Here is a 20,678-nt window from a genome sequence, read left to right on the forward strand (position 1 = left end):
CTTTTGTGTATCGCCAGAGGACACTGCATTCCTAGTTGTTTTGCAGAGTATCTTTGTATAATTAATTAGCATTTCTTCTGCTAGGAAATATACAGTAGTATGACTTGTACTGCTGGAAGCCTTAAATTTCTCCCATTAGCCACCCATGGGAAACAGAGCCATAATATTTGCTAGAGACATAGTATTTGCTACCATATTTAACGGAGTTATTAGGATAACGACATACGAAATAGCATCATGGCTTAGATTTATCTGATCTAGCTTCTGGCATTTAACCTTGACAGGAAAGCAAGGACACTAGCCTCCTTAACAGTCACTATTAGGGAAAAGGCCTCATACATATACAGAGAGAGATTCAGGCCATCTACGGTCTGAATTATCCTCTAAAAGTGCCTATTTCTATCTATTAATATAATAACAGTCTAAAGAAATAGGCTTATATTTAAGGTGATTCAACTAGATGCCCGAACTTATGACAGCTGAATATAGGTCTTTGATTATGTTATATCAAAAATGAATTTGACATTAACCGCACTTTGAAGGTGCTTTTAATATAGCTTCTTTAATGGAATATTTGTTCAAGTTTTATTTAGACAGAAGGCACACACAATTTTACTGCAAGTTCAGTATAGTAAGTGTCTGAGTTTTACTAAAGTTTCATATTCACACTTTTACAAAAGCTTGTGACCATCATTTCCTTTACCTGTTCTTTGACTGGAGTGTTGACATTTGACAGACACTGCTGGCAGACGGCCAGAAAGGATTTCACAGTTTTCCTCAATACCAACAAGTCCTCCTGGAATAAACATGAAAAAGGGATACAATTTCAATATTAATAAGAGGTTGCTAGGAAAAAGCAAAATAAAAAGATGGTGATAATTTCACACATTCAATCCTATAAGCTAGCCAAACAAAAATGAAAAGGCAGTGAAAAATCTTCCTAAAATGAGTCATTGCTTTTCAGAGGAATGGCCCAAGGTTTTCCTGTAGTAAATAATAATAATAAAACAATACATTCATGAGTTAAAATTATCTATTTATTAAATTAGATGTGAATTATAAATGTTTCAGAACAAAAAGTTTAATACAACAAACTGCTTGGTGATTTATAAAGAATTCTGTATGCAGATAAACCAAAACAACCAAAAAAGTAAAATACCAATGAATGTCTCAAGTTCAATCAAAGCATCATCCTAACTGTCTGCACAGAGGGGAGATATGAAGGCAAATCACAGAAATCTCAGAAATCTAATGACTTACAGGAGAAGGAGGGAGGTTTGCTGATCTGAAGAAGGAAGGATTTTTAGGGGGGAAAGATAAATGAATGACTCTTTTTGGTCACCTGGATCTGAGAGAAAATCAACAAGTATTGTAAACGTGGGTACCAGAACTGGCAGCTTCAAGAGGAACGCTGTGTACTTTGACCTGGAAGAATTAATGCTCTACCATGCTGAATACTTATTTTCTAAGGGTAACAAAGTAAATATGTAAACTGTGGAAACAAATCAAAATAAAACATAAGATACTGGAGCATAATCATGAGAATACAACAAATAGCCACATGGAAGCAGGAAATCAATTACAGAAGAAAAGGAACCTTCCTGTGTGAAAAGCTGTGGCTGCCTCTACCTCATGACCCAGGAACTTGTTGAAAATGTACGTGGCTTCTTGGCCGTTCTTAGTTATTTTGTTTACATGAGGACCAAACCAAACACGGAGAAGAAAATGAGAACCACAGATCATTAGGACTTTGAGATAGCTTCAAGTTTTGTCAGTAGGACTATCTTTGCCAGCATCGATTTATGTATCCCGCACTTCCGTATCGCTCAGGCGATGCAAATAAGTGGTTCTGCCCTGTGTGCTCCTGCCCCGAGTCCCGAAGTACCTGCAGCAGCCATGCGTCTCCCAGCATCCAGCCCTGCTGCTCTCCCACCGGCATCCCAGCCAGCGCCCCATGGGGAAGGCAACATTTCCATCATAGGCCTGGGGCCACCGCTTAAAAGATCTTTCCCAGTTTCCACAGTAACAGGTTTTGTGCCAAGAAGGGATCATTATGCCCTTAAACCGCACATGGAGGCAGGCTGCCTACCCACTACTGCCCACCTCCCCTCCATGGTGCCTCTATCAACTTTTTGATGACAGACAGCGTCCTACAGAATGACCTCCAACCTAAATCTAAAGAATCTACATGGTGTATCTGCAACATTTTCCTCACTAAACTATTCCAATGTTTAATTATGCTGGCTGCTCGATGCAAGTGTCTCATTTCTAGTTTTAGCTTTTTTACTGCTTCCTATCATAAGATCTTGTTATTCTTTGTTTACAGAATAAGCCTTTTCGTGGTCCTTATGTTCTGCCTGTACTGGTTCACAACAGAAGGCATCTCTGCAAGTATGCTGAAACACCCCAAGTATTCCTAGATCTCTGAACCTCTTACAAATTGATTTTTTTTTTTTTTTTAGACTAAGCGTGGTTTTCTGACCTGGACAGTATTTCAGCCACAATCTTAAGCTCTGTGAGCTCTATCACCTTCTTATTCCTACTCAATTTACTCTGTTAATATAGCCAAAGATCATCATAGCCCTTTGTGCCACTGCATTACACTGCAATTACATGATCAGTAAAATTGCTACAGTGATCCCTTTCATCAGCTCTCTCCTGAGACACAATTTCCCAGCGATCAGCATCCTTGTTCCCAGATGTAAGTCTTCTATTTGGCTGCATTAAAATGCTTCTTTTTTTTTTTTTAAACTGCATATTGTTTATCAAGTGATCTATGCTGTCCACAATTGATCATTATTAATTTCTAGAACATTTTCTAAATAATTTCACTTTATCCTCCCTGATCATGGGCAAAAACAATGATCAGTTCTGAGAGGAGAACAGATCCCTCCTGGAACGCATCCGAAGCCGTTCCATTGCATGATGATTTCCCACTTGTATTTTTCCTCTAATAAATTACCCAGCTTTGAGCTACTGAATATGAATTTTATTAAATTCACATATTTAAATATTTAATTGAAATGCAATATGATACTAAGGTCTTACACAAATTGGTATGTCAAAGTAGTATCTTTTTCAGCCAAAAAAGCTACCTTCTCAAGAATGAGTTTATTTTTTCCTTGATGTCTTATTTGTTGGTCATGTTTTTTCTGTCCTTCAGCCTTGTACTGACTGTGTTTTCTATCAGCCTTTCCGAGATTTTAGCTAGGATTGAGGCCAGGCTTATCCATTCACTGTTACATAATCATCTGATTTATACTTTTAAACATTGGTATTACAATTACTTTAATAACCTATTTTTAGAGCAATTATTTCTATATAGATGTTAATGAATTCAATAGAGAAACTAAAATCTACAAAGAAATCCTATAAAAAGGTTAGAAAGTGAATGAGTATGTCTCCCATCTTTCTTTCTGTCTAAGAATGAATAACACCTAGGTATAAAGTTACTGATTATGATCTTCTCACTTGATAGCATTATAAATGTTAAATTTTGAAAAGTTATAGACAGCTCTGTTTACCCCGGTAAATAGAGCAACAGAGCCATCTGGAACTTTTCTACATTTGGAGAAATCCCCAGAATACTGTAGAGTGGTAATTTTTTTTTTTTTTTTTTTTACAAGAATAGAAAAAAAAATGAATTCGTTTTTTCGTCTTTTACCATTCTCAGGTGCACAGCCAAGGCTTTTGAAGTGTCCTTACATGATATGCTGGCTTCAGCTGAAAAACTGCTATAAAAAAATTCACCGTCTTTTTGGTTGTGAAGGTAAAACTGGGGTGTCGTACTGTGAACTGGATCACTGAACTGAGCCAGGTTAAAAATAACCCGTACTTAAGCTGTACAGCATAATATCTTAATGCATAACTAGTGCAAGTCAGTAACAAGAATGGGCAGCTAAGAGGCAAGAGCTTGCACTGGCTTTGGCAGCAACTGCAACTGAACAATAGCATTTGCGCGACTCCTGTCTAACCTCCTGTTCCATTATGGAGCTTGTTTTCCACTGAAGCCACGTAGAAATCCTGTGCTTCTGCAAAGATGGCTTCCCGAGCCCAGAGGCTTTTATTTGTATTTTTCCATTGTCCTTCCTCTAAACTACTTATTTGCAGCATTAACTTCCTTCTTGCAACTCCAGCTTTTTGACAAACTTCACGATGTTCAAGAGCCATTTCAACTCGACTGCGGAACACAACCCAGCTTTTTGTGTCTTGTGATCCTTTGCTTCCCCATCAGCATTCTGTGCTTTCTTTCATTGTGCCTCTATACATATGAAAAGTCACCAGGCCATTACATTGCTCTTTAAATCCCTCTTTAAATTTCCTCTACTAATTCCTCTGCCTACTAATCACTTCACGATAACGATGCCTTTGGCTGGGCTGGTTGCTGCTCATTCAGAACTCTTTCACCTTTGCCGTGCCTCTGAATGCTCGCTCCATCCACGTCTTTGGGCTAAGATGTTGGACTAAGGTCTTCTCCATATATTTCTTTTCAATTGTACACATGTACAGTGCATTGTATAATGGGCTCAGGCACCTGGCTTGTTGAGCACATGCAAAAATCTAGATGGAAAAAACTACTGTATAATCTAACCCCCAAATCTCCTATCTCAAGACTGTATTTTTGCCCCCCAGCTATATGGACAAGAGAGCTCTTGCTGAGAAATTGTCAGCTTCCTTTGAAGACAACCTCAAGGCCCTTTTCACCCGAACAGCAGGTTTTCTCTAGGATGCAACAGATTGCTTCCAGAAACTACACAGTATAAACCACTTCACCCCAGTCCTGTGCTATTTATCACAAACAGCACAGGTCTGTTTACCAACAACCCACTTACGGATGGCCTCACAACCTGCCATGAACATTTACAACAAGATGACCAATGGTTAGTGCATCGGACTATGGCTATTTCAAGGGTCATCCATTTCATCCTTACCTGCCACAACTTTACTTTCAGTAACTAATGCGTCCTTTCACATTTTAGGTGCTAAGATGACTCCACAATGTGCCATTTTTTTCATAGGCCATCTTTAAGAAGAGTTTTAAAATAACTGTTCCCCAACTCTATGCTTTACTTAAGATAGCTAGTGGCATCTTTGTCATTTGGCAGAGAACCTGGACTTTCTTACTAAATCAAATAATCATCCTTCTATCAAAATGTCTCTGAAATATTTTTATATGAACATTACTTAAGCGCTACAGTCAATGTAAGTCATAATCTACAAGCGCTGTTATGCAGCGTGGGGGAATCCCCAGAGCCTCCTCTTACTAACATGGCCTGGATAACAACAGCTGACATGATGAGTGCAGGTTAATTACGTGTCATTAATGAGTCGATAAGCCGCCCTGATCCGAATGTGATTTAAACCACGCGAGTGGAGCAATTTTTCCCTGTGACACATGTAAGGCCTACAGACCAACACAACTAGCATCACGAACAGTCAGCTGTAATCCAAAACGCGCCCAACAGCTGTACTATATAGAATCACACGGGGAACACTAAATGTGTCCTGAGCGCAGGCATGATGCCCACTGTGGTAATCTAAACAGGGCAGTTTCCAGACAAGGGCAATCCTCTTGGGAGAAAGATTCCTGTTTTTCCCATCTAGAGAAAGAATAACTTCATTCCTAAAAAGATTCTGCTCCCAATGGTACATCGCTGGATGTCACATATAACTCTTCCTCAGAACCAATACACAAAATCATTAGGCAATTATATGCTGTACTAGAAGAAGATACCACTTTGAAAGAAATCTTACCAGCATCCCCCATCCTACCCTCCAAATAGCCTCCCACATTCAAAGAACTTAATGTCAGAAGCAAACTCCCTGTAGTACAAAATAAACCTATGCAGAGCATAGCTGATTAAGAAATGTAAAACTTGCCAATATATTTCCACTACTACCAAAATAAATACTTCCTCCCACGGAAACGTTAACACTCTTGAATCCTGTACTCCCAATTCCAAAATTTTAATATACTTTATCTGTGCACTAAATGCCTACACGGTAACTGCGTAGGCGAAACAGAGTAACTACTATTTGCCAGCATGAACTCATACATATGACCCAGCTGGCAGTGGATAAACATTTAGAAATCAATCACTGTCTCTCTGATGTCTCAGTCTGGCTGCTCAAGGGAAATCTAAAAATCACCTTCTAAACATAAGCCTTGGGGGAAAAAAATCATAAATGTACTGGATACAGAAAAACAAGGACTCAGAGAGATTAGTTTTATGGCTTGTTATACATTCCCTTCTCCACATTAACCTTTTCATCTTTCATCCATCTTCCTTCCCCTCCCTGGTATCCACCCTCCTACTCACCTCCTGCGTTTTGCCACCCCTCCTTTCCCCCCACCCCCATGGGTACCAATAACCTGTTCCTTTTCTTTCAGAGACAGCTTACCTGATCTGCACCTAAATCGATTCTAAGCAATGGTTTGCAGCTTGTAATTTGCTTTGTAATCTTCGGCTTGTATTTCAGACCTGAAGGGCTTGTGTGCCCAAAAGCCTGTCTGATTTTTACAACTCTATCTATTGGTCTATTAGAGATACCACTTCGGCCTACAAACCATCGCCTTTGTACGTCCTCAGATAATCACAACTACAGCAAAGTACCACTGGAAAGATGGATGGACCTACATATCAAAATACGGTGTCAGAACTGTTGCTGTAAGAGCCTCAATGTCTCAAAAATGCTACTGAAATACACTGTTCTCCTTTGTGAGGTACTCTCATTAATAACTTTACCTTACCCATACATCATACATCTGAAGTCATTCCATAGGAGTGCCTGCCTAATTCTTAAGCTTAGCTCATGGCAAACAACTATGGGCAAAATGATCTCCTAAAGAATTAAAAACAGATATAGACTGGATTTATGTTCACAGTCAACAAACTAAAACGGAAATTTTGACAGAAAAACACACAGAAGAAAATGCTACAACCACATCAGGTTCATAGGATTTCTCTTTATCCTGTTTCTATTGTGGGAAAAGCTGGGGCTTCTGGCCAGCTATGAAGAGCTGAGGGGCATTAATGCAGTGCTCCTCTTGAACTAAACAATCAGAAGACTGAATATTTTTGTGGGAGGTGGAGGTGAAACCCCAAAATTAAAATAGTAAAAGGTCTATAGGCTATAATAATCATGATCTTTATCAGAGATTACAGAAGCAGAGCCGACTTGTACTTCAAATGGTCTTTCATATTTCTTTCCGTTTCTATGATCTATAGAATGAGTAATATGAATTAGAATATTATAAGAAATATATGAAAGCGCAAGGCTATTATGCACTCATCTCACATGACAATGTATCACAGATATGTATCCTGTTTTGAAAAAGTAGGCTAAAACACACAACTGCACTGAGCTTGCCTCCAAGAAAACCCCAGTAACTGGAATAAATAAAGGGCTCTTTCTCTTTCAGTTTAACTTGACCATCATGTTAACATTGCAAACAACAGTCCACATACTTTGGCTCCAAAATGCAAGCCTCCCGACCAGGTCCTGCGCAGACCGACACCGTATGTGTTGGCCGCTAGCTCTATTTTAGGGTAAGTATGTTTCCTTTGCTATAATTAGACACAAGAAAACATGAAACTTTTCTTCCAGCAATGCTGACAGCTGTCAATCAGCACCATTTCTGTTGTACTGCAGCATCTTACTGTGCTTAATTCAAAAAAAAAAAAAAAAAAAAGGAGAAAAGCAATAAAGGGAGATAAGACTCTTACTCAGTGCTCTGCGTATATGTGTATGCACCCAGAGCAGGGCACGACGGGACATCGCTGCTCACGGGGCCTCACAAGCAGGAGGACAGAGTTACTGGACACCTTCAGCAGTGGAGAAGCTGCCTAGCAATTCCCCAGCAGAGCATGTGGGGAGAACTTTAACAAAGCAGTTGAAGGCAGTGTCTCGGCTTGGCTAATTTGTTGCATCCGCTCAAAGTGCTTGGTTCCCCATACCCAAATCACTCGGTACACAGGTGATCAGCAACCCAGTTCTCCTTACTAGGGAAGCCTTAGATTTGGTGTGCTCGTTTTATGGACTTAAGGGTGGAAGGAAGGTGGAAGCCTCCTGAATTGACTTTAACTTATTTAGTTCTTTCGGTCAAAGTGGAATTTTCTCCCCAAGGACAGCAATACTGCTAGTCAGAAAGACTTCAGATTCTTTGACTGTGATAAGATTCTGAGTTCATTTAAAATAAACTGGATGCAAGGAGTCCAGATGTGCTACTGTACACTACCAGCAGGCTAAAGAGACAGAGCAAACACCTCTGAAAAGACAAGCGAGGGCAGTGTGAAGGAAAGCCTGAATAAAGAATAACAATGGATGGTTCTTATTTTCCACTAGCTATTTTTAAATATCAAATACATCAATATTCCAGAAAACTATTTACAATGCATTTTGCCATTTTTATGTACATTAAGTGCTTATTTTTATAGTACTTTACTTTTTTTGAAGCTGATGGGGAAGTACACATACTATTTCTGTTTTCATTGAGCTTTGATTTGATGCAGTACTTTCAAAATAGTCCTTAAAAGATATAATTTTGCCCCGTGATTGAGAAAAAGCTAAGAAAAGGCCCAGGAAAGGCTAAATATAATAAATTAGTTACATGTAATATTGTCCTTACCGCATTACAATTGCACGCGCTTACTTTTCATTAGTCACTGATAGCAACCTTACCTTTATATTTAGCAACATAAAAATGTCAGTAAAAGGTAAACACAGTAAACATGCATAAATATTAAGCTATCCACAGTGCACAAATCAACAGTATTGCTTGCAACTATTCGGTAAGCATTGTCAACATTACTTAACCATGCAAACTGCTGTACTCGCAACAAAACACATTAAGTATCTTCAGCAATAAAAACATAAAAATCAGCTAGTGTTAAATCCCGATACAGACAAGCTTTCACTGTTGTTCGTATAGCTTACTGAGGCAAATTCATGATGATAAAGAGATCTTAAAAATATTCAATAAATGAAACACCAACATTTTATATCTCCTTCACATTGGTATAAAATGACTGTACACTGGGTGAAGTGATAGAGAATCGGGTTTAACGCATATTTAGGCAAGTTCTGTCTCGCCAGTCAAACCTGTAGTGTTGGAATCCCTACTTACTTTGGAAGGGGAGCCTTCAGTGATTTTCACCAGCTGCCAGAGAATAGAGTAATGGGAACACTGCAGTGCCTGGACAACTATCTGTAACAGAGGGAACACAAAGAATCGCAGCACACCGGAAACATCAAGCACGTCACTAAAAGGTATGTAAAATTTATGATGCGTTTTGGGGAGAAAAAACAGGAACAGCTCTTCAACAGTACTTTTCGTTTTGAAGGATACGGTGTTATCCCTTAGTATGGGGCAGTAAGGAACCAGTGTACTATTGATGAAAAAATACTGTGTGTATATGCTCAGAAGCAAAACAAAGCAGAAAACTGTATTAGAATATAGTAAAAGATGATGGCACAACAGGAGAGAAGGAAAACCCAGCATCTGTGTATCTCTGTTTAAATACCTCTACACTGTAATTTGCTAATAAAAGAATCAGGATTTCTGTGCCATTATCAAATGAACATGTAGCCCAACTTCTAAAAAAAAGGAGAACATTCAAATTTTCTCATGAAGAAGACAGGGCTAATATTTGTGACACCCATAAAAGCATTCAGTGGTGCTTTTTTTAAATTTCAAATGCATATTAGATGTTAAAAATTTAGATTATGACCTCCTGGCAAAATCTTTTTGGCTTAAAGATGCTTCTAATAGTTTGTAGATCTATGTGGACCTGACCTGAAGTTAGGTTTGTAACAGATCCAACCACTTCACAAAATACTTGTTTTTGTAAAGATGCTGCTAAAGGCCAAACTATTCCCTTTCAGCAAACTCCTTCTAGTGGCCTAGGGAAAGAAATACTGAGGAGAGTTCAGCTTTTGGAACTTTTCTCCTAAGACCTTGCAAAACTGTTTGGGGAACCGTATCACTACCAAATCCAGAAGCTGAAAAGACGGCTGCTAGAAAATGCCTTATCTAGCACAACACCCTGCACCCCATGTCTCCCCTACGATCCTTTCCAGAAGACATTTTTACAGAATTTCTTGAGAGAAGAATTCTTTCCTAAATGAAACCAGGTTAGAATTAACAGCTGGCTTCTAATTCAAACCAACTTCTAACTTAAAATATGCTGAAAACTGGAGTAGGCAGTTTACATTTGAAACTGCAGGTGCATTCTGGGAGAATCAGAAATGGTCCCTGTGCTCATCCATGAGAAGACCAGAACAAAATTAGGAGGCAAAAGGTCTAAGATTAACGTCCACTAAAAGAGCTCCACTGGAAAAGCTGGCCAACATCCCTGCTATAGGTTTTTCTTAGTTCTTGGTTTTCATAAGCATCCATCTTACCTTCAGTACAAAATAATTGTGATAATTCCAACTGTAGACAAGTTCTGTAAATACTGGGTGTCAGCATAAACATCCTCACTTATGCAGTACAGCCAGGACCATAACTTTTTCTTTATTTTACAGAAGAGAAAGGTGAGGCAAGTAGCTTGGTCAAAATCACAGAGAGTAAAAGCAGAAACAGGAGCAGAATCCAAGATTTTTCACCTCTTGGGTGGCACTTCACTACAATAGTAATTTCATTCAAGACCCCCTAAATAACTGAAGTGTAGTGAGCTCTCTCTTAAAAAAACAAAAAACAAAAAAACCCAGTTCTTTAAAACTTGAGTCCCCAGGTGATGCAATGCACGCATGGCTAACTGTACCTGTTCCGGCATAGCTCCGTGTTCAATTCCAGTTCTCAGTAATCTGTAGCAGTTACTGAACAGATCCCATTTGGTGAGATCATGAGCGCTAGAATGAGAAGTAATAAAGAGAGATGAGCTGTGTTCCTCAAAACTCCAAATCACAGCAAGAATATAGTCTTTGCGCTGGCAGCTCAGTGCATTTTTGCAATCCTGAGACAACAGCGTGTGCTGCAAGGCAGCTACGCAAGTAGCTCCCACCATGTTAAACGCAAAAGTTATGCTTTTTGATAACAGAGCAAAAATATTTTACTACATGAGATTTTTGTAACGAGGAGATAAACTCGATGCATAGCACAGATCTGTAAAAGGTTGCTTAAGGGTAGTTACTAGCTCCTTCTCAGTGTTGCCTCTAAATCAGCTCCCCTTTTTGGCTCCATATATATCGACAGAGCTTCCAAAGGCATTTCCCTGGCATCGTAGCAGAACTATGACTGAACTCCAACAATAGATATTGAGTGGAAAAACTGCTTTAAGCAAAATAAGATTTACATAATTTCTGCCTTATTAGTTGGAGTAAAATAATATACGTTATCACTAAATATTAACTATCTTAATATTTCTAAAGTAAGACAGCATGATATGCAGGTATATGAGATGAATGGTAGCAACTGCCCCCCCCCCAGCGTTTCACAATGAAGTTATACTAATCTGATTCTCTAGCGAGATGAATATATTTGCAACATATATTCTGCAGTCTTATAGATCTCAACAGCTTAAGTTATAGCTTCATTTATACAGAACTGACAACTATTGAATAAATTATAAAACATGAGGTCGCCCGAAAGACAGGAATTCTATTCCACAGAAAAATTTGTTTAACATTTTTTTCCCATTCTGCAGTGGGATTAAACTGAGGTCCTTTGAAATTATTTATAAACATATACAAAAGGGCAAGCCACCTCAGAATCATCAGACATTTGGTGATAAGGATACTCACCTAGAATGAGAAGGGATGCTCAGACTGAATTGGCAAGTTAAATCAAATAAAGCAGTCTCTTGCATCTGACTCGCTTTCATCTGAGCACCTTGACTGCCAAGATACGCTCACTTTCCCACCCCTTTGCTCCTGCCCTGCATTGGAGCTGTCTGACTCTGTTTAACTACCTTGCTCAGCCATAGAGAATAATTCTCTATTTCTGAGACAGACAGGGGTTGAACTCAAGACTAGCAATGCCTAGATCCCACTGAAATCCCTATTATGAAATGCTTTCTAGTCTGGAGTGTGTTAGCCTCACTACCTGTGAGGAAAACCTCACAGGTAAAAGTTTTGCAGAAAACATAACAATTAATGCCCTTACGCTGAAAGCAAGTGAAGTATGCACGCTAAGCTTGTGCCATCAAGCCAAGGTACATCCCGACTTCTAATTAAAATCCATGAATAGAAGAAGAACAGGTTGGAAATCTTAAAAAAAAAAAAACAAAACAAAACTTTTTTTTTTTAAAGCAAACATACCTCCACACTTAAATTCTGGATGGTCATGGAAGTATGGAAATGAGAAGTTTTGTGGATAAATTATAGGCTCTCGGGGAGCTGCCTCTGACTACTAGTCACATTAGGCACACAGACCCTGCTCTGGCAAATCACAGAGCTGCTAGCAAGGCAGAGCTGCACCTCCTTAATTATAGCATTGTAATTAAAGCAGTAAAATCTCCTTGGTGTGCAGAGGCAGATATCGGCATAGATTATCCCACGGAGAACATGAAAGGAAAAACTGTCTTACCTCTGCCTTTTCATTTTAGACCCCTCCATGTCAGACAGCTGTCACCGTGGGGCATTCCCCCTGCCGTGACCGCTGGGGGCACCTTAGATCTTTGCTCTGAGCCTGGCCTTGGAAGCGTCCTCAGGAAGAGCTTTCCAAAGGGACAGCTTCCAAAGCTGAAAAATACCAACTACATACAAGTTTCATAGCGCTTTGCAGTATAAACTTCCTTTAAGATGAGCCTCCACATTAAATTTAGGGATAGTGTGGAACACCTGCGTCTCTTTGAACTACTTAACAATCAAAACAATAGCAAAAAAAAAGAAAAACGAAAAAAAAAAAGTTGGACGTAACACAATGCACCAGAGGTTCAGCTTGTCTGACGTAGAGATTCTTAGAATGAAAATTCATATTTAACACAGAATTTTCCTTCTCTTGGTCCCTTCCATGTGAGAACGTCTTCACAGTGGACTACAGAAAACAAGGTCCAACATTTCACGAAAGGAGGATTCTTTTCACTGCTGTGGCTAGCACTGTTCAGTGGGGCACGTGTTTCTACCAGACACTATGCGTGCTGAGGTAAAGATATCCATTCCACAGTGTTTCTGGAAGTGTGGAAAGAAGTAGCCTAGAAAACTCCTTATAAAAAGGTGATCTCCACCCACAAAACCGCTTCCTTTTAGAAGATGCACATAGTGACCCGAGCTGTACCTTAGGCTTCGAACAGCTCCGCTAGATACAGTCTTGTTTCTCTACTGAGGTTTCATTTATCTTCATTCCTACTTCTTCAGGATGTAACAAACATCCAAATAACTTAAGTCTGAAGGAATCTGATACGATGTATTGGTCAACTACTGGAAAAAGGTTAAGGAAAGGGTTCATAAAAAAGGAAAGGAAGACCTGCCTGCCTGACCATGAATTTACCTGTTTTGGAAGTGTCCCGACTGACCATGCTTATACTGATAAAAACACGGCTCTTCTATCTGCAAAGTTACTCTAGCCATTGCCAGGCTTGTGAAGTCAGCGTGGAGACAGGGAGGGCTACAAGGCAGTGATAGTAACCACCCTGATTTCTAAATGTGAAACAATGCTGTATATACAGGACAGCATCAAAAAGGCACATCCAAAGTAAAGGAGCTGAGTATATGACTTGCATTCGATTAACTGGCGCAAGCGAGTAACAAAGTTTGATGTGCTGCAGCATACAAACTGACACAGCACCAGTGTGTTGCATGTGAAAGTTCAGCTGAGTTGGGCTGGACACACAGCATGGAAAGATTGTCTCCGTGAACATAAAACCATTGAACAGGTTCCACTGTTCCAGCATGTAAGATGACGGACCTCTTCTAACACTGTGAGTGATTTCATTAACATTTGATTTACTTTAATTTAATTAGGAGGAAAACTGGGCAGCAAATATGATCTACAGGATATCTGTCCTTATTTTCTAAGGATCAATTTTTTGAGCTAATTCATTCCCAAATGAAGATCTACCATGAGATGCCCCTCTCAGAGGATTAGAAAGAGGGAAACCTCAGTATGGAAGCTTTTGGGTCTGGACAACTTTTCTAACTAATCCCTGCCTTGTTTTTCCCAACTCCCTGGAAAAAAAGGTTAGGGTTCCTTTTTCCTAGAACATGAGGCAACAACTTCCAAGGAAACAGAAGCACAGATAAGGTAGTTTGAAGGTTCCCTTACTGCAAGAGGGGAGGGATTTGTTTCTTTTTGAAACCTCAGCAGCTGCTTTTTCACTGCACTGCCTGAAGATCTGACAGATATCAGTTGTCATCCTACAGTTTCAACGTCTACTATTGATTTAATTTCTTTTGGCTCCCAGCTGATTACAGACAAGTACAGTATCAGGCAACAGCCGCTGTTCTTTGAGAAGAGAATACTCAATGCAAGTTTGGATTGAAGATCTTAGCTAAAGGTTTGGTAAAATTCTGTCTCAGATGGTACGATCCCCCTTTAACAAAGACACCACAGCAGGCTTAACATTCAGTGGAGTAATGAAAAGGATTTCAGTCCTTATATGCAGATATGAATCAGAAATTCCCACTGCAATATAATCATAAGTCACAAATCAAATGATACACAGCTATTCTTCAGCTCCACAAGATTTGATTCTTTTCTCTTTCCTTTTTTTTGAAGGTGACGTGAGATGTCCTTGACCCTGATTTGTGTTTCATTCTACACAGCCTTATCCAGAGTCTGAAATATCTCTATAGAGATTTGGAAGCCTAAAGGAAGAAAGTACATATGAGAGACTCTCCCAGGAAAGTCTTAAGATTTGTGCTGCTCTCCTGGATGTGAATTACAGCTTTCAGCAGTCCTGTCGGGGAAGGCAGGAGTAGCTCCCAAAGTGTTACCAGGGAGACTGAAAAACTACTTTGCACATGTATCGGCCTGCTTCACTGCAGAAATTAGTAACGATGTAATGAACTTTGTGGGATTGTTGTTGAATGGAAAGAAAGAAGAGATATTTCAGAACTACTTCATACAATGATCCAATACAAGATTTAGGATTAAGTGAGGACCAAGCACAGCACAGAGGGAGAAGTCGGTCACTAAAACCAAATATACTTATTGGTGGAGAAAAGGTTACAGAAGCAAGTACCTCTCACATCTTGTGGTAAGGAAGAAATGATTTGTGACTCTCAGCGGCATATGAAGCTTTCTTGCCTGCCGACCAAGAGCAATTACTTCCTACAGCTGATAGAGGAGGAACATAAGGTCTTTGTGTTATCCTCTGAAATTCAGGAGGTTCAAGTGAAAGGGTCCAGGTTGCTCTACAAGTTATGGGGTGCCTGTAGGTCTCTCAGAGAGCAGCAGGACCCAAAAAGCTTATGCCTGGTTCCTTTGCTCTGATGCACCCCATGGTTGGTGACGGGGGTTTCTGTGCAATCCACGCAGTTAAGACTTTGCCAACAACTCAGCTGAAAACTGTATTCCTGGCATTTCTGCAGGAAGAGAAACGCTGTCTTCCAAACTCTCATCATAAACTATTAATGATTATTATTACTACTACTCATTTTCATTATTCTGATGAGAAATATTTCAAAGGCATTCAGAAACTGAGAGAAACAACTTTTCCATGGCTTCCTAAGCTGAGGCTCAAAGCACAGATGTGGTTTGCATCCATTGGCGGTAGAGATACCAATTGTCCCTTATGCACAGACTGTCTGACATGCAGGGGAATATAGGTGCAACACCCCTAGGTATAAAAGCATTTAGCAAGGGATGGTATGCAATATGCATTTTCGTAACAAATCAAGTCTGTAAAAGTAATAAGTCATTAACTAAGCAAGGTTGCAGACTAATCCAAATAGTAAATACTCACAATGCCATCAGGCATTCATCATTTATGTTTTAGACCATAAATTTTCTCATTTCCTAACGCTAGACATCAACTGATATTTGCTGAAATGATAAAATTATCATAGTAAATTTTCCAGGGAAAATCACATACTTGTGAAAAGAGGTTAATCTCTTTAACGTGGAGAGCACATTGTATATGTCATCGTCATCAGCTTCTTCTCCCTGAAAATGAAAGGAAATCCATGAAGAGCAAAATCCATGAACTGAGAGTACATTACTGCATAGGGAGGAGCTGACTCATTTGAAAGTTTATGTTGACGCCAAAACTGACCTCAAATGTTACAATTACTTTTATCTTGGTTTCATAATAATAATATTTAAATACCCACTGCATAGCACTAGAAAATAAGCAAGATTATCTGATAATATTCAGCAGTATCACAGTAATAGTACTCAAACCAGTATCCTCTAGCAGTAGAAATCATTCCCCAAGAAAAAAAAACCCCGAGTTCTATCTCATTTTACAAAATTCTGAGTTTTATCTCTGCAATTTAACAATCAGCTGATGAACGAGCTACAAGAATAAACCCAAATGCTTCTCTTTTTCCTCATCAGAAAACTGCAGATGTCAATAGGAGGTTTTTACAATGATCAAAGGGAAAATTCCTTTCTTTTCATTTCCTTCATTGCTATTCAGTGTGTAACACGTTGTAATGCAAGACAGTCACATTGGGCAGTGTGACATATGTTCAGAACTGGCTGGCAAGGGGTTGTTTTTTTTTTTTTTTAGATTTTACAAATCTGAGAGAATCACGAATCCAAGAGTAAACATTGCACAACTCAATCAAAACTTTTAATTTCAATGTAATATTTTTTGACATTTTAAAATGTCATTATCCTAAAATTTTATGCAAACCGAGCAAAAAATTATCCTAGTGAACCACTGGAAAGAAGACACTTCCAAAACTTCCTTTTTTTCCAGGAACTTTCTGAAGTGGAAAATACACTTAAAGCAATTCTTCTCCATTTCATTTCATTTCGATCGATCAATTGCTTTCCAGCTAAAAGCCCAGGAATTGAACATTTCCTTGCCTTCAGATGCAACTGTCAATCAATGTTTCTCTCATTATCAACCTAGTAGGAAGCCTTAAAGCAGTGTGATGCTTGCTTGGGTACAGGTGTGTATGTCGCAGAATTTAAAATCTCTCTGTACTGATGAAATAGACTTAATAAAATTAATTGTTCCACAAAGCATCATCCAGTAAAGAAAATGAGAAAGGCCAAATTTTAAATTCCTTGCTATCTCACATTTTTTTCTTATTTTCGTCTCCCCATCCTTCTCCTTGTCATACGTCTGACCTCTGCCCTCCCTACTCCTTACGGCGCTAAAGCTCTTAATTCTTCATTTCTCATAGGACTCCCAGTCACGGCTTCTCTCTCAAATCCTCATCCATCTCTCATGCAGGTCCCCAAGCGAATACACACAAAGATCTTAAGCCCTTGCTCACATTTCTCTACCCCTCCCCAAAGCTGGCTGAAGGAAGGGGCTGCAGCAGAAGTATTTGCTACCACTGGCCCCCGCTCCTTCATCAGATCAGTCTTTGTCCAGTCATCTTAGTGCCTCCTTGAGGGCTTCTCTTGCTTGAGGGCTGCACAGAGAGAAGCAGCCTGCAAAGAGAAGGGAAGGGAAATGGAGTGGGAATAAGCCGTCATAGGCTTACCGACTCAACAGCAGTTCTAAGTTATAAAAGGAAAACTGCAGGAAAAAGCTTTCTCCTCGAGTGCATTTCTCCTGGGGAGAGTAGATGGAAGTGATTTATGAATCCTGGGATCCCACTACTCTCTCCTGATTCCCCTCGCGTAGAGGCGAGGTCAGAGCAGCGTCAGAAGGGAGAGGACAGTGCTGCAGGCCTGTACAGCGCACCTAAAGCACAGAGTGCATTTTCTGGATTCTCTCAACATTCATGTATCCATAGTCTAAAACACAACTGATCCTAAATGCATAAACTGGCATAACTGAACTGAAATATGGGCTGGGGGTGGAAGAGAGGCAGATTCCCAGTCTCCTTTCGTCTTTACTGCTTGTAGTGGCTGGAAAGTGGCTCCTTGTGCCCCAGAGACCATAATTCCTGCTGGTGAGGACTCCCTGAGAAAGGCTGCTGAATACGGTATAGACAGGGATTGCAAGGTGGCAGAGGTGAAACTAGGACTGGATATCCTCAAATCAGAAAATCCAAGAACAAGATGACTGATGCTACAGGAAACCAAACTCAACACTAATGGGACTGCTGGTTTCCAAAAGGGTATTGACAGAAGGGATGACAGAAAAGGAGGCAGCAGAGCTAGAGGGCTGGTTCTTGTCTCTGGGCTCCTCTTCAAAGCTGCCGTGTAGAAAAGAATGGGTAAATCAGAGAAACGACACCTGCTATACAGCCACAGGAGTTTTAAGCGTTCCTGCAGTAGTTAACTGAATCTGGGATTGTGGTCGGAAACATTATTTGTGGGTGTCCCAGCAACTCTGTTAAATTGGTGAGTCTCTAGAGAGAACAAATACAGCACTTGCTTTGCAGGAGTTCAGAGAAAAAATTAGGGGAAAAAGCTCAAAGGAGGCATCCTCATAATATCCTAAGACAATGAGTATAACAAAGATGGCAAGTCAGTGCAAAGAATTAAGATTCTGCTTTCTTCTGGGTCTGATTCTTGGAAAAAAACATAGGCCATAAGCACTCTCTTTAATTGCCGGGCAAGACAGTATGAATGATATGCTTTGTGCTGGTCTGAGTTTGGTTGTGAAAACAGACGCTGAACTTAAGAGTCTCCAAGACATAGGTCTGGAGAAGGAGCCTCAGAGGAGCCTTGTCCCTTGTCTCTGTATAAGGAGCCAGAACGAGTCTCGGATGCAATGACAGCAAAAACGCGTGGACCTCACCAGAGCTCTAAAACCGCTGTGAGCGGGTACTAGTGGAAATGGTGAAGATCATTATTTGCAGTAATCACTTCCTGGGCATCTGTATGGAAAACTTGGCTCCTTCTGAATTGGGTCTTTGGGTTGGCAGTCCAACTTTGGCCCTTTTTGCTACCCAAGTCAGCAATAGATTCCCCAAGGTTTTCTTCTCAGAGCTGTTGCTCCTGTTGGCCAGACGCGAGGAACTGCAAAGAATCTAGGGCTATTAAAACAATACGAATACAAACTTCTCCCAGACAGCTAAGATACGTGATGTAGCACTAGTTGAAAAGATGCACTTGCCACAGACGGGCAGGGATGAAGCATACATTTTGGAATGTCACTTTTCAGGTTGTGCGCAGAAGTTACTGAAAAGCTACAGGCGAAATGGCAGACAGGTAGACAGTAAAGTGAGTATGTTCTACTAAAGATCATATAGTGGTGCGCTAAGTATTTACTTACTCTAAATTAACAAGGCATACATATAGTATGTATGTATGTGGCATATTACTTAAAGATAGAGAAAAGCTTCTTTTCTTTGATATTCAAGTATAAAATATAGACTGTGGCTTAACTTCCTATACATGGGCATCAAAAATTAAGTGCATGTGCCCGCGCATGATGAAACTATAGGAAGTGAAGAAAAAGACCTATGCAGCTGCTAAGTTATGCTTAAAAAGCATGAGAATTAAACAAGTTAAATAGTGCTAAAAAAATTTACATAAAGCAAGAAGAAATTCAGTAGTTTCTGTCCTCATTTAATGTATTCTGTCTCTTATGCATTTTAAAGGATAAATTCTTGAAAGTAAATCCCAGATACCCCCAGGTTTCAGACCTATATCTTTATTTGCCTCTTTCCAGAACTCTCTCAGTAAACAATTACAAACGTTTTACTGAATCTTCTCTTCCATTCAAGACATAACCCAGTCTTGATTCTGCTTCCAGCATATATCCATTTGGGACTACTAGAATCACCACCAGCATTAATGCAAATTCATCTTTCTCTACATTTTTCACCAGCTTTCACCCATTCATCCATTTCATTTCCTATGTGAACCGTCTAACTACTACACTAAATTTGCAGAAGCAGGATGGTGCTGTGGTCTTTGTTTTGCAGCATCAATGCTTTGCAGGCTTAATGGCTAGGCTAGGGGATTTTCTACATGGAGAAATAGCTGCAAATAATTAGGAAATAGTTGTTGCTGCACTAAGTCGTCACATGGATAATTTCATGATGCAGTAAGAATGTTTTTCTGTGGTCTACCATAGTCTATTTTACATAATCTAAATTCATTTTAAGAAAACAAACCTCCTGCAGCAGATCCTCTACAGAATGGTTGAATCGATCCACAAATTCATCAATAAGTTGGCTGTGGGCTATGTCCACTCTGTTCTGGATGGTATATTCTTCACTGCAGAGGATGCTGTAGGTTTTGCTGCAGGCTTCGAGAACATCTGATTCCACATGCTTTTCCACAACAAACTTAATCTGTTTCAGTAAGGCATCCAGATGCTGTAGATCAGAAAAGAAGTTCAGCTTTCACATTACCTGAACAATGAAACTCAAAACAACACTCAGGCAAAAAATACACCAAATCACGGTAAGATTACTAATATTCAGAATGCAGGCACCGTACTATGTGACTACACTGGTAATCAGACACTTGAAAACAGGGAGAGTTCTTGCCCGATATACCATACCTTTTCCATTCTGCCTGTGCTGTAGATCTCCAGATCAAAATACTGAGGTATTTGCAGGAGATTTGCAACCTTCTCTGCATCAGCGGAATACTAGACGTCATTGAAACAAAACAAAAAGTGAAGTAATACTAAAAATCTATACCTCAGAATGAAAAAGTTTAAAGATGATTGTAAAAACCAGTAAACAATTTATGCTGTAGAAAAATG

At 39.6% G+C, this 20,678-nt stretch overlaps 1 protein-coding gene across 9 annotated transcripts in view; it reads right to left on the reverse strand.

Annotated features, from left to right (window-relative positions):
- The window catches only part of STAG1 (STAG1 cohesin complex component), a 199,636-nt gene that overhangs the window by 27,635 nt on the left and 151,323 nt on the right, over window positions 1-20,678 (reverse strand). For all 9 annotated transcript variants that reach the window (XM_068954519.1, XM_068954516.1, XM_068954517.1 and 6 more), the window contains 6 exons: window positions 20,472-20,561; window positions 20,080-20,283; window positions 15,978-16,048; window positions 10,767-10,854; window positions 9,128-9,208; window positions 704-796 (listed from right to left, as the gene is read on the reverse strand). In XM_068954519.1, coding sequence (XP_068810620.1) covers window positions 704-796; window positions 9,128-9,208; window positions 10,767-10,854; window positions 15,978-16,048; window positions 20,080-20,283; window positions 20,472-20,561 — 627 coding nt within the window. The remainder of the gene's footprint in view (window positions 1-703; window positions 797-9,127; window positions 9,209-10,766; window positions 10,855-15,977; window positions 16,049-20,079; window positions 20,284-20,471; window positions 20,562-20,678) is intronic.

The sequence above is a fragment of the Struthio camelus genome, chromosome 9, assembly GCF_040807025.1.
Source record: "Struthio camelus isolate bStrCam1 chromosome 9, bStrCam1.hap1, whole genome shotgun sequence".
NCBI classification, from domain to species: Eukaryota; Metazoa; Chordata; class Aves; order Struthioniformes; family Struthionidae; genus Struthio; species Struthio camelus.